Consider the following 12,961-nt stretch of genomic DNA (forward strand, 5'->3'; position numbering starts at 1 on the left):
GGATTCTGCCCCTCTACTCCTCTCTGGTGAGACCCCCACCCAGAGTGTTGCATCACCTCTGGGGTCCCCAGCACAGCGGGGAGCAAGTCCAGAGATGAACATGATGTGGGGCTGGAGCACCTCTCCTATGAAGAAAGGCTGAGAGTTGTGGTTGTTCAGCCTGGTCAGGAGAAGGCTCTGGGAAGACCTGATCTCAGCCTTACAGTACTACAAGGGGGTTCATAAAAAAGATAGGGACAGGCATTTCAGTAGAGGGGTAATGCTTTTAAAGTGAAGGAGAGTTGATTTGAAGAGATTAGATGTAAGAAATTTTTTGCTATGAGGGTGATGAAACACTGGAAGAGGTTGCCCAGGGAGTTGGCAGATACTCCATCACTGGAAATATTAAAGGTCATGTTGGATGGGGGGCTCTGAGAAATCTGGTCCATTTGAAGATATCCCTGCTCACTGAAAGGGTTGGACTAGATGGGATTTAAAGGTCCCTTCCAACCAAACTTCTGTGTTTCTATGAAACCGGAACAAGGCAGTACTGACAGCATCAAGCTATGCACAGACCTCGTTTGCTCAAGGATATGTTTAGCATTTGTTGGAAGCAAGTGATTTTGCTGGTTCTTAAAGAAATGGAGACTTCCAGTATCACATCAGGCTTGTGCCTGGGGACCCCAGCCATAGCAGTGTTCATATCAAATTTCCAGTTTGTGTGGAAACTGTGGTGTATGAGGAGTGGTTGCTCCTTGGTCAACACTTGTCAGCAGCAGCCATAAGGTATCCCATACATTGTACTTCTTGCATAGTACTTCAGTAAGCTGACAGCTGTAGATGAAAAAGATACATGTATCCTTGCAGAAGTGAGGATAGACTGCCTTTTCTTCCTGGTAGTACAGCCTCTGCCACAAAAGGGTATGGGGTTAGGGTTTAAAAGGACAGTGAGGTGAACCACATAGGCTGAAGTGGAAGTTGTGGTGCCTGGAGGCTAAAAAGGGTGAGGAATCTGTACAGTCCTAACTGATGTGCACTTTGGCCTCAGGGAAGAATGGGCTGGGAGGAAGAGATGTTACTTGTCTTCTTGTTACCAGACTTAAGAGTTGACTCTTCTTTGTAGTTTCTGGCAAGCAGAACTTACAAGAAGACCGTCCTTACAGAAGAGCTGATAGTCCGTTACTTGCCAGAGGAATTATCTGAAAGGAAGAAAGTTTATGAGGAAGAAATGAAGGAATTGTCAAAGTAGGCTCCCTTTATACTACTGACAGCTGTTACAAAAATGTGTTTGTCAATCTAAATTACTGAAGAAGATTAACTTGCTTACGAAAATGCACCAAAGGAATGAATTTGTAAATGAACCTGCCAGATGTTTTGTATTTTTGACGTGTATCTTGCAGATAAACAAGTAACTATGTGCTTGGATGGTAGAGAGGCACAACAATATTCTTAAAAAAAGATAATTGCTTTTTCCTCTGAAACATAATAGCTTTAGAAGTTACAGTGTGGGTTTGCTGGGAGTGGAATTCAAATTATCAATGGGTTATACTTCAGGTCAGGAGAAGTTCAAGGATCCAGTTTTGTCAGTGATTTGTGAATGTTGTGCTATAACTCAGCAAAAAAGTAAAACAAAACATGCAGTTAATCCTGAGAAAATTAAGTGGATTAATGGGCTTTGAAATCAGAGGGGTATACTGAGTTTGGGGGTTCTCTGCCATCTTGCTTTGAACATGGCTAATTCTTAAGTACTTTGTTACTGTGAGAAGTTGTCACCAAAATCACGCCATGTGTATGTAAGATGTATCACTATGCATGTTTTTGGGAAATTGGCTATTTCTTGACTTTTTTCCTGTATGGAAGTAGGTTAGAGAGATTGTTTACTTAATGTATTAAGGAAAAGAGTCCTGAAATATTTTTTGTCTTGTGAAAATGGCAAACCTTGAAGAGATATGCATTTACAAAGATTGAGTCTAAGGAAGTAATTTGTCTTGTGTTAAGGATATATGATGAATATACCAGCACCCAGAAAAAAAGGTGATTTTTTTTTTTTAAACAATTTTCTTACAGTTTGAATAAAGATGTTCCCATCTTCGTATGTACTATGGCCTTTCCTACCATCCCTTGTCCACTCCATGTCTTTGAACCTCGCTATCGCCTAATGATAAGAAGATGCATGGAAACTGGTACCAAGCAATTTGGCATGTGCTTAGCTGATGAATTAAAAGGGTAAGGAGATGGGTTAAGAATGTCCTGTTGTTGCAGAGGCTGCTGTGAGCTAATGGAATACTGCAGCACAGTATACTTGTCTCCCCAAACCACTGTGTTTCCTTCCAGTCCTGTATGAACCAATACTAAAGTTGCTTACTTCTTAGTTTTGAACTTTAAACATTCCTTTTTACACAAAGATGTAATTTTATTACTCCCCTGTTGGATAATAGCAAGAATGCAACTCATCCTGCTACTACAGGCTCCAAAAATAGCATTTAATTGGCTGTGTGTTTGGAAAGCTTGCTGGCCTGTTTGTTCCAGTGAAAACTGACTGACTGGGTAAGGTTTCCCCCCCCCTCCCCCGGCATCTACTCAGTTTAAAACAAACCAAAAATAAGTCAAAACATTCAGACCTCCCATAGTTTTCCTGAAGGAGTGGTATCATTTTAATGAGACAAAGTATACCCTTGGCTGAGAAGTCTGTTTTGCTGCTGAATGTTGAATTTGAATGTTTGTCTTTACTGCTGTGTTGCAATGTCTAAACTACCTGCAGTGAGTGGGTTGCATTGTCTTTCTATATGATCATACCTTTCATTCATTTTTGTGAATTCTGACACTGGTGTGTTTCCAGCTCCCTATGCAGAGACTGACTAGATTGAAGGCCCCTTACAGCACAAAACTATTCTCTGATTCTACAAAAGCCTTCAAGTTTAAGTATTTCTCAGATAATGGGGTTTTGAGACCATGCTCATGGGAGAAACATGAGGTGATCTTGAGAGGTCTGCTTTATGAGATGCAATAGTTGCTGACTTCAGAAGCTACCTTGGCAGGCTGTAGAATGGATGACGAACATGGAGTTTTTAAGAATGCATTAGACAGGCATCCTCAGGGGCAATATTTTTGTATGTGATCATCATTGGAGCTGAGAGGGGGGCACTCATTACTGAGGCTTAGCAGCCTTTTCTTGTCCACTCCATGCTTCTTTGGGGGGAAGTTTTATTTTTCTCCCAGACTGTACAGTAAGAATACTTAGCTGTAAGAATACAGGAGGTGCTGCAGCTTCCAGTCAGCTGTGGCTGTACTGCAGTGCCATTTGGCATGCTGTCAGTACTGCACTCAGTGGAGTTCAGACTCCAGCAGCAGCTGATGTACCACAGTCCTTTTCAGGCCTATTACCAATTTTCTGAAAGTAAATACTTGTGAGTGAGGACAGAATTACTGTAGAACTTCAGTGATAACTCTTCTTACAAACCTGCAGGCTTGTGGAAGAGCCAAACTTATCTGGAATCAGGTATAATAATACAGAGGTCCAAGGCATTGCAATCCCCAAAACACAATAATTGGTTTATTAGGTAACTTCATGAAAGATATTTTAAAATGCAACAGTATGTTTAGATTTCTATGTCCTGTCTGTTTCGAGTTACTAAAATCATTAAACTTTTTGAGCATGATGACTTAAACCAAACATTGAAGTGCAGGAAACCTTCACCTGCAGACACCTGGCAGGCTGTTCCAGCTTCTTACACAAGTGAAGAAGTTCTGTTTATTCAAAGTTGCGAAATCAACTAGGGAATGCATGAAGTGGGGAAACTTGTTTTGCCTCGTCTACTGAGACATGGATACATACCTCCTTTGAAAACACAGTGACAAAGCATGTTTATAGTTCATTACTGTTTTCTGTTTTATTTCTCCTTTTTAACTTATAATTGGTAAAAGAATATAAGGTCTTAATGTTGGCAGATCATTTTATGCCTGTCTGCAGGTGCTTTATTGTCTCTCTGATATAGGTCCCTGTCTACCCAAAAGTAAATCCTCTAAGAGCAAAAAAGAAAAAATCATCACTTCTGCAATAATTTCTAATCCAGTATGAATTTCACTAAAATCATTCATTAAAAACAATTTTTATGTAGCTGTTTAAATAGTGTATAGTGTAATATTGCTATAATAAACTAACAGACTTGCTTTTTTTATCAGTCCTACTGGTAGAGCACCAGGACTTACCTGTCAGCAGCTCTGCTCCTCCTGCTCTTCCTGATTTTTTCCTGTACACTGGCTAGGAGAGAGCAGTTGTTCACAGTGGTGAGCTTCCCTCCCACCCCTTCCAAACCCATGATTTCTGGTATACCAGAAACAGGAGTAATTCCTTCATCACTCCACTGTAAGAAATGGCCAAGCCCTAGTAAAACAAGCATATCCATGATAAAGAATTTATCAGATCCTGCAGGGTTTGGTATCTTGACATGAGACTAGATACAGTACTTTCTCCTGCTTAACAGTAGGCTGAGGTGTAGACCTGCAAATGTATTGTGGTGAAGAGTCATTGTGCAATCAGCCTGTCTAGTGAAGTCACTGCACCACAAAGGTAGAATTAAGTAAGCTTGATAAAGTAAAAGTTTATTGTATGCCTATTTCCAGGTTGTGATTAAAACCTGTGCCTACTTTAAATATAATGGATATAAATGTGCTTTTGTGAAGAGGATATTTTGGGTCTGATTTGACTTTTTTTTTAAAAAAAGAAAACAAATGCAAGAAAAGACTTGCTATATAGAAAACCTTTTTCTTCTAAACCTGCAGTCTTCTGCTTACAGCTTGGAGTAGGGGGATAGCCCTCACAGCCATGCATTTGTTCCTCATTTTCTGTATTTCCTTGCAGTATCTTTACCTATCTTGTTTTCTTTGCAAACCAGATGAATTACCACGAGCAGCTGGCAACTCCCAGCATGAAACATGCTTCATGTAGTTTTCTGTCCCTTTCCAAACCTCCCACCCCACAAACCTGCCCTGAAAATGCTGCTGCCCAGGTCCTCTGAGGGAAGGCAGAAAGGGTGGGGGTTGTGTGGCTTATGTGAATAAGCAGAAATGTATTGTCACCAAAGCAGAATCCTCTTTCAAATAAGAAATGGTGAATTAGGCCCAGTATTTGTCCTGATGTCTATAAACACATGCTGATGACTTCCGCTTTTATGCCCTTCTGTCATTTCAGATTTGCAGATCATGGCTGTATATTAGAGATCAGGGACGTAAAGTTTTTTCCTGATGGACGCTCAGTTGTTGATACAGTTGGTGTCCGTCGTTTTAGGGTCTTAAGCCATGGCCAGCGAGATGGATATAACACAGCAAACATCGAGTATCTTGAAGATAAAAAGGTGATCTATGGTGCAAAGTTATTCATACCCATGTATTGCTGGATTCACTTAAATAGCCTTTCCTTGTTGCATTTCAAGCTAGCTGTGCATTATTTTAAAGCCAATATCATTACAAATACACTCAAGCTCTGTTTTAAAAACCATGGAACAAACTCTGTATCTTCTTTCCCTTTCTTCCTTTCTTCCCTTATAATTATCTTTGGTTAATGTGTTACACTCCTTTCATGGATCTCAAAGTAGCTTCTAGGATGCTGAGGTCATGGTATGTAGGTGAGGTTAAAGTAACATTTTAAAACTGGTACAGAATTTAAAGCCTTCTAAAATCACATGGTCCTATTGGTAGAGAACTGAGTGTTGTCTTGCACTGAACAGACAGTTGGCACACTTCATATGTCCTCCAGGTTCTCATTTACAGAACAGGTCCTCAAATAAATGTGGGAGTCTGCTCTTAAAATTATTTCTTAGGGACATGTAGTTAACCATGCCCTGTACAAGCATCCATTAGAGCTGACTGAGAGCAGAGAAATGCAGAGAGGGCAGTAGCTTTTAAAAACAAGTCCTCTTAGTAAACCTGCATCGAGGCAGGTGTTTGTGATGGGTGTTGGCCAAAGGCTGAATTTTTGGCCATGCTTTCTGGATCATCTTCAGACCGTGTCTATAAAATCTCGGTAGCTGTTAGCATTGAGCTTAGCAGTAATCTCCTGCCAGTTGATGACGTCAGTTTGGTCATACAGCTCTAGCACACTCTCACAGTTAAAGTCTGTAAAGCCTTAGCAGTGCTGTTCTAACCTGTGCAGGGTGATGCAGTTGTTTGCCAGGGCACAAAAAGTTGAGCTCATGGAGGTGCCCTTGCCGGTGAAAGGCTGGAATAGGCAGTCTGCTCAGAGTGAGGTGTGTGCTCTGTTTAAATCCCTAGTGAAGAGTAGTGGAACTCAGGTGTACAGGCATTGTTTATAGATGCTGCCAGAGGTCCATCTCTTCATAAATTAGAGTGAAACCTTGTCTCACGTTGGAGGCTGGTGTCTGTTCAGTGCCCTACATCCATAATTTGTCTGATGGTCAGAAATCTCAGTCCAAAGATACCTGTTTTATATGCTCTTAGATACATACCTTATGATGAGATTAATTGCTCTCTAGAACTGCTTCTCCTCAATTGTGAAGGGCATCTAGAGCAGCTAGATCAGAAATGTATCTGAGTGAGTAGCATAGGTGAAACCATCTAAGTGATGTACATATGTTAAAGGGGAAAAAACCCCCAAACAATCCCAAACAAAAATCCAGAATCAAATCCCCTCAAAACCCCCCATAAATCACCAATTTGTAGTGTTTTTTGCTTATGCTTTTTTTCTCCCCCCCTAATAGCTAATAGTAGGCCTGTGCAACTAAAACACTCTGCTTCTATGAGGGTGTTTCTCTATGGCTGTTTCTGGGAAAGCATCACTTTCCCTGCTTCCTGCCTGGTCGGGTGTCTACCCTTCTCCTTCTCCTTGGCTGTCCTACCATGGCCTTAACACTTCTATAAAATAGTGCTGGTCTCTTAAGTGCTGTAGCCCCCTGTCTCTGTGCTCGGTGGCAGTAGTGTTTGTTTTGTTTTGCCAGATGATGTGCCACTGTCCAGAAGCCATTCTGTGACAGGGACTTGAGGTTGTGGGTTTGAGATGATAAATATGTCCCAGGATTAGAGAGCATATTCTTCTATTGTGCCAGCATTTAGGAATGGATACTAGTGAGGCAGTTACTGCTCTAAGAAATATCACTTCAGAACACCTAGGGGAGGGTAAAAAGAATCCAGCATCACAGGTTTGAAATCTGAGACTTAGGCACAGTTGGCTTAGATAAGGACATTTGAACAGCTGTAGTCACTGCATTATTTTGCTTCGTTTGCTTCTGGGGAAGCATATGGATTCCACAGTATCAAACCTGTTTTGTTCCATCTTTCTTCTTTTAACAATAAGGTTGAAGGACCAGAATACGAAGAACTTGTCCGCCTTCATGATTCAGTCTATGATCAAGCTGTTGCCTGGTTCACTTCTCTTAAAGACAATATGAAAGTGCAAATTCTCAATCATTTTGGATCTATGCCAGGAAAGGAACCAGAGCCACAGGTAATAAAACCTGCCTATTTATGCAGCCTTAGTCTACACATAATTTTAACGCTAGACTTTTTTTCTGACAGATTTTTGCTGTGGTTTATATATATTCTAGAGTCTTTATTTGCTCAGTTTTGGTCTGTTGGCATGAAGCATGGTAAACAATATACCTGTAAAATTCAGTAGCTGTAAAGTCTTAATGGTGTATACAGATAAAGAGAACACCTGCAATTAAGTGTTTAGTTGTTTCTTGTTTGGTGGTGACTTTCTTAGCAAATAGAAGGTGAGAAGGAAGGTGATGTTCTTCATGGGGCTGGGCTGGTGAATGCATAACTGCATGCTTTTCCATCCTTTTGCAGAGCAACCCCAGTGGTCCTGCCTGGTACTGGTGGCTCTTGGCAGTGTTGCCTCTGGAAAACAGAGCTCAGCTGGCTATATTGGCTATGACCTCCCTGAAAGATCGTCTAATCGCCATCAGGCGCGTATTGATATTTGTGACTCGCAAAAGACCCAGATAACATGGACTTGTGTTGTGAGTGGGCACCAAAAACTTCTCATGACCGGTTGTTCTGGGGGAGGGAAAAGGGGGAGGGGTTGTTTTTTGTATTTTTTTAAGATTCCTTCAAGAAGGAACAGCCCTTTCTGACTGCATCCTGCATCCATCGATTGCATCGGTTTGTTGTCTGGGTATTCACCAAACCTTGCACACTCTCCTGTTGTCCTGGTGAAAACTGAGCCTCTACAGAGCTGTGCTACATTTAGAATGTAGCTGGTGGATGTGGATAATTTCTTCAAAGTACTTTGATAGAATTGATGTTTCTAGCCAAGAGAGTTAAGTACTAGAGTAGTGCCACTGGCCTGCATGTGATCTGGATTTTCACTCAATAGGAAAAGGAAACTGGACTGTGGATCGAAGAGGTGTTTCCTAGATTTTCTTGAAGGTAGTGAACAGAAGGGGAGTTACACTGCCCAGCAGAAGTATGCATGAGGACTATAACCAACAGTACTATCTGTTAGTGAATTGGAAGGCAGTCTGTCATACACCCACATCTCACTCTCTCTCTCTCTTCAGCAAATAACAGTCTGAGGAAAAAACAGGTTAAGCCGTTTGTAGTCAAGGCATCTGAGGATGTTTGTCTGAAAGAATAATAGCTACTGAATAAGCACACTATTTGGTAGCCTTAGGTAATCCCTCCTTTGTGATTTACATGCTGTAGCAGAATAAGTATATACAAAATGTTTGGAAAGATGTGCTTTGGTTTCTTTGAAGAGAAAACCCAAAGTAATCCTAGCCAGTCTTACTGCTAAATTCAAACCAAGCCGCTCACTAAAGTATGATAAACACTGCTGTGAAATAATGATTTCACCCCAAGTACGAGGGAGGCATGCTGCAGTTTACTCCGAACACCTGCTCTACGGAGTGGAACCAGGGAGGATGAAAGGTGGGGAGGTTTCCATCTCCCTCCTCCCGTGGTCAGTGTCATGCCGATGTCCCGTTACGTTGGGGTGGTCTCTACTGAACGTGTTTCAAACCCGAAAGTATTGTAGTTTAGTACCAGTTGCTGTATGTGATGGAAATCAGTCCACAGTAACGCCGTGAAAGGAGTCACAAACCGAACCTATAAAGGCAAGTCTCAATGCAAGCTTCAGTCAGGTGTTCACCTTCGTTTGTCTGTTTGATTATTTTTTTATGTATTGTTTTGTTAATATCTAACTTTGATAGTTATTAAATTGATCGCTTGTCAGTCAAATGATCAAGGTATGCTCAACTGCCAATGAAATAACTCAGTGTTACCAATTCAACTGGCATAGTTTCCTATAACTAGAACTGATACTACCAACAGGGAAAAAAGTTGACTTGAATCTCCATGTGCTGCAAGCATAGCAAGACCAATGTAAAGACTTGTTCTTGGGCAGAAGTCTGGTAAGAAGAAATGGCTGCTTACCTAAATGGTCAAAGTGCCTGGTTTCTTTTTTAGTTCTTTTCTCCTTATTTGTCAATGAAGAGGTATTTAAACTTCTTTTTTTTTCCACTTTGTACATGAATTCTGGAAGAAGACTGCATTAAAATGCAGTGATTGGGATATATTACCTGCTCTCTTTGGGTATTATAGTTATAACCTCTGTGGTCTGGGAAACAAAAATTCAGTTTTTTTCCTTTCAGCAAATGGCTACCACAAATGGTTTCTGTAACATACCCTGAATGTACTGTAACTGCCTCTACCTTGAACACGCCTTTTCTATTTAAGTAGTTTGTAAGTATATTCTCTGAATTGTGAAGTGCATAATGTACAACCAATGATGTCATAACCTCTACAGTAGCCTTCTGCAAGTTCTGCTACCACCACCAAAATACGCAAAATTCAAGTTGAATGCATTTCCTCCAGGATTTGAAGATGATGAAGAGGAATTCACTGAAGTATAAATAAACTGTTGTGTTTGTGGGGAGGAAATGTTAGAAATCAGTAGGTCTTCAGCCGACTGTCAGCTGAGCTACTGAAGGGTGATTCCACAAACTAATTCTCGGACCAGAAGATGGACTGTATTTGATCTTGCAATCCTTTCTGTTTAGCTTCCTGTTCTTCCCATTCCTTTCCATGCTGTGTACTTCTTCAAGACTCATTCATCTTGCTTGTTTGTGTGTCTGGCCTAGTTTTGAGTATTGCTAGTTTAGCTGGAAGAGGTTGCTGATGGTATTTGTGTATTGCTGGTTCCTGATCTTATATGTGCTTAATTTTACAGATAGTGCATTTAAGAAAAAAAAAAATATCAAGGTGCTAGTTAGTGTCTTCTTGGCTTTGCCTCAGTAAATGTTAATGTTAATATTCTCTGCAAAAGTGATTTTTTCAAGATAACTACTTTTGAGGTACTTCTGACAGAAAACCCTATGAAATGAGAGGTTGTTTACTGCTGTTTTGTAATGTGTAAAGACATTCTACATGGGAAGTGACATTGCTGTGTTCATGAAGGCCTGCATAGTAGAATAATTGTTATTGAAAAGAAAGCTGAACTGTAGAGGGATTTTTTTTTAGTCAAAGGTTTAAAGCGGTTTGTGAATATTTCAGTGACTGATGTTTTGGATAAATGATAACAACAAAGGAATTGTCTGTGTATGGATGCAAATAATAATATTAGCAGCCCAAAGCTGACATTTCTTCCAAAACATTGAATGCTGATCAAATAGCAAAGCTTTAATAAATAGATTAAATCACCACTGCCCTGTGGTACTTGCTTTTTAAGGGGAAGTACCAGTTTTCATTTTTACCAAATCACCTCTGCCATATAATATCTGCAGCATCCAGTAGTACCTCACAGGAAAAGCTGTCTTGTTGCTTTTTAGAGGAAATGTCCACGTTACAGCCAGTCTGTGCTTAGGTGTAACTTGTTGCCAAGGTACATGTGGAAGCATTGGAGCTGAGCTCCTGGAAGAGATAGACAGGATTTGTTGCCTTTCTAGCTCATTACACTTTTCTTGCTTGCTGTCCAAGCAAGGATGCTGGGATATATGATGAGTCTTTTCACTGTGGTGAATGTGGCCCTTCTTTATACATCATAAAGAGGCCAAAAAGAAAAAAAAAAAAAAAAATCCCTCTACCTCTACACCTGTTGTTCACCTGTAAAATTTCAAGCTACAAAATTATATATATATATATTTTAACTTTTTTTGTCTTTCAGAAGCATACTAATTGTTTGCCACTGAGGCCTTTTATCTACTGTATTTTAATATGTTCATTTGATAGTCATCGAGATATCTTTGTACTTCTAACCTGTAGAACTTGTCATGTTTCTTACTGCTCCTTTTTCCTTGTTCTCCAGTCCACTTTTAAATTGATAAATAGAAAGCTGTACACTCTATTCCTGTTACATTTTTCACTAGTGGAACTGGTATTTTGGTAGCGCCTTAATTTTGCAGTTGTGAAATGATTGTATCAACTCTTATCTGGGGCTTCTGACCAGATGTAAATGAGTATGTTTAATGTAGATAAACTTGAAACCATTTTTTACTGTTTTAAAGCTAGAAATGAAATGGAGTGTGTACATATGTATAAATATAAATTATTAATCTGCACCTTTTTGTATCTAGTAAATACAGGAGAAGTTCATGTTCTAACCACATTTGGCACTTCTTGTTGCATAAACAAAGCCAAAACTTTTTTTAAAAATTGCAGTGTTCATTTCATGTGTATTTGCAATATTCATGGGAAATGTGTTTAATTTATGTGATATTTGGAATAAACCAGGTTGAATTTATGAGAGTGTGAGTTCATGGGGAAAGCTTTATAACTCATGAGGCATTAAGAAGCAGATGGCATCCTAGAAGCAGTGGTTAGATGCTGGGGTTCGTAAGTTGCATGGCAATTGTTTTAACCCCAGTGCAAGGAAGTGGGGGAGGCTGCAGAGGCTGTGGCACAGTGGGGTTTGCTGGGCACCCGGGGCAGACTGCGGCACTGGCTGTGAATGTGAGGGGTGGATTTGAAGGAGGGTTGGAGGGCCTCAAAATAAGGGAGACTGGAGGAGTTGAGGGGCCCTCAGCAAGGGCTGGGTTGGAGGAAGTGAACCTGTAGCTTTCTCAGGAGTGGGCTGTGACAAGGATGGGGCATGATCACGAAGCTGCCTCTTCCTTTTGTAGCTTATTGGATTATTTTGTAGCCCTAAGCATGACCTGACTGGCCCAATAGACTAAGCTCAAAAAAATAAATGGCTACAATGAAGAGCAACAAATGCTTTATTGTCTAAGCCTAGTGAAATAAAATACCTTCAGGGTGCTGGGAGGGAGGCAGTGTTCCAGAACAAGGCACTAGCACCAGTGTACTAGGGGATGGGACACTGGTCAGCAGCAAAACTTCGATGATCCTCATGGGTTTCATCTGACTCAGGATATTCTCTTCTAAAACAGAGTTGTGTGAAGGCAAAAGCCAAGCCAGGCTGTGGAAAGCATATCGTATTCCTCAGTTGCATCTTCCTGCCAGCTAAGCTGTGGAGCAAAACTGCTGTGAAGGCTTTTTTGTAAATACTAGCCCTTCCCCGTCCCCCCGCCCCCCTTTGGTGTTGGATTGACTGACCTTTGTGTCTGTATTCACTAAATGTCTGAGCGTGCAAACATCAGTTACAGGACTGCTCTTTTAGGTTGCAAGTGTGTGTGGGAGTGTCTGTAAATGCTGCTTGAGCTGCTTCAATAGCCCAGACAACAGCTTTTTGAAACAACTTTCCTTTCAGTGAAGAAAGGTTATCAAGGTTTCCTTTTTATTACCCAGATCCTCGTGCTCCTTAAGACTTGAGAACAATAAAGTAATTTCATGAAGTTAGTAAATAACTTTATCCCCCCTAATTCTGCATGTCCTTTTCTAGTAGATAGATACCAAGTCCTGCAAAGGCAGCATCTCAGACTCTGCCTGCTTCCCTGCATAATGCCATTCCTAGAGTGTGGAAACCTTAGTGGTCTGTTGTCTCACATCACTAATCAAACCAGGAACCAAAAATAATGCTGCTTAACTCTGTCCAACAGCACTTGCTTGAAGTGTTACCTATTGAATAATA

At 40.6% G+C, this 12,961-nt stretch overlaps 1 protein-coding gene across 2 annotated transcripts in view; it reads left to right on the forward strand.

Moving 5' to 3' along the window:
* The window catches only part of LONRF2 (LON peptidase N-terminal domain and ring finger 2), a 35,083-nt gene extending 23,409 nt beyond the window's left edge, over positions 1-11,674 (forward strand). For both annotated transcript variants that reach the window (XM_086880444.1, XM_086880442.1), the window contains 5 exons: positions 1,103-1,224; positions 2,047-2,205; positions 5,171-5,333; positions 7,289-7,438; positions 7,783-11,674. In XM_086880444.1, coding sequence (XP_086736570.1) covers positions 1,103-1,224; positions 2,047-2,205; positions 5,171-5,333; positions 7,289-7,438; positions 7,783-7,941 — 753 coding nt within the window. In that variant the 3' untranslated portion in view covers positions 7,942-11,674. The remainder of the gene's footprint in view (positions 1-1,102; positions 1,225-2,046; positions 2,206-5,170; positions 5,334-7,288; positions 7,439-7,782) is intronic.
* Positions 11,675-12,961: the final 1,287 nt, after the last annotated feature.

Source organism: Cyanistes caeruleus, chromosome 3 (genome assembly GCF_971803275.1).
Source record: "Cyanistes caeruleus chromosome 3, bCyaCae1.hap1.1, whole genome shotgun sequence".
NCBI classification, from domain to species: Eukaryota; Metazoa; Chordata; class Aves; order Passeriformes; family Paridae; genus Cyanistes; species Cyanistes caeruleus.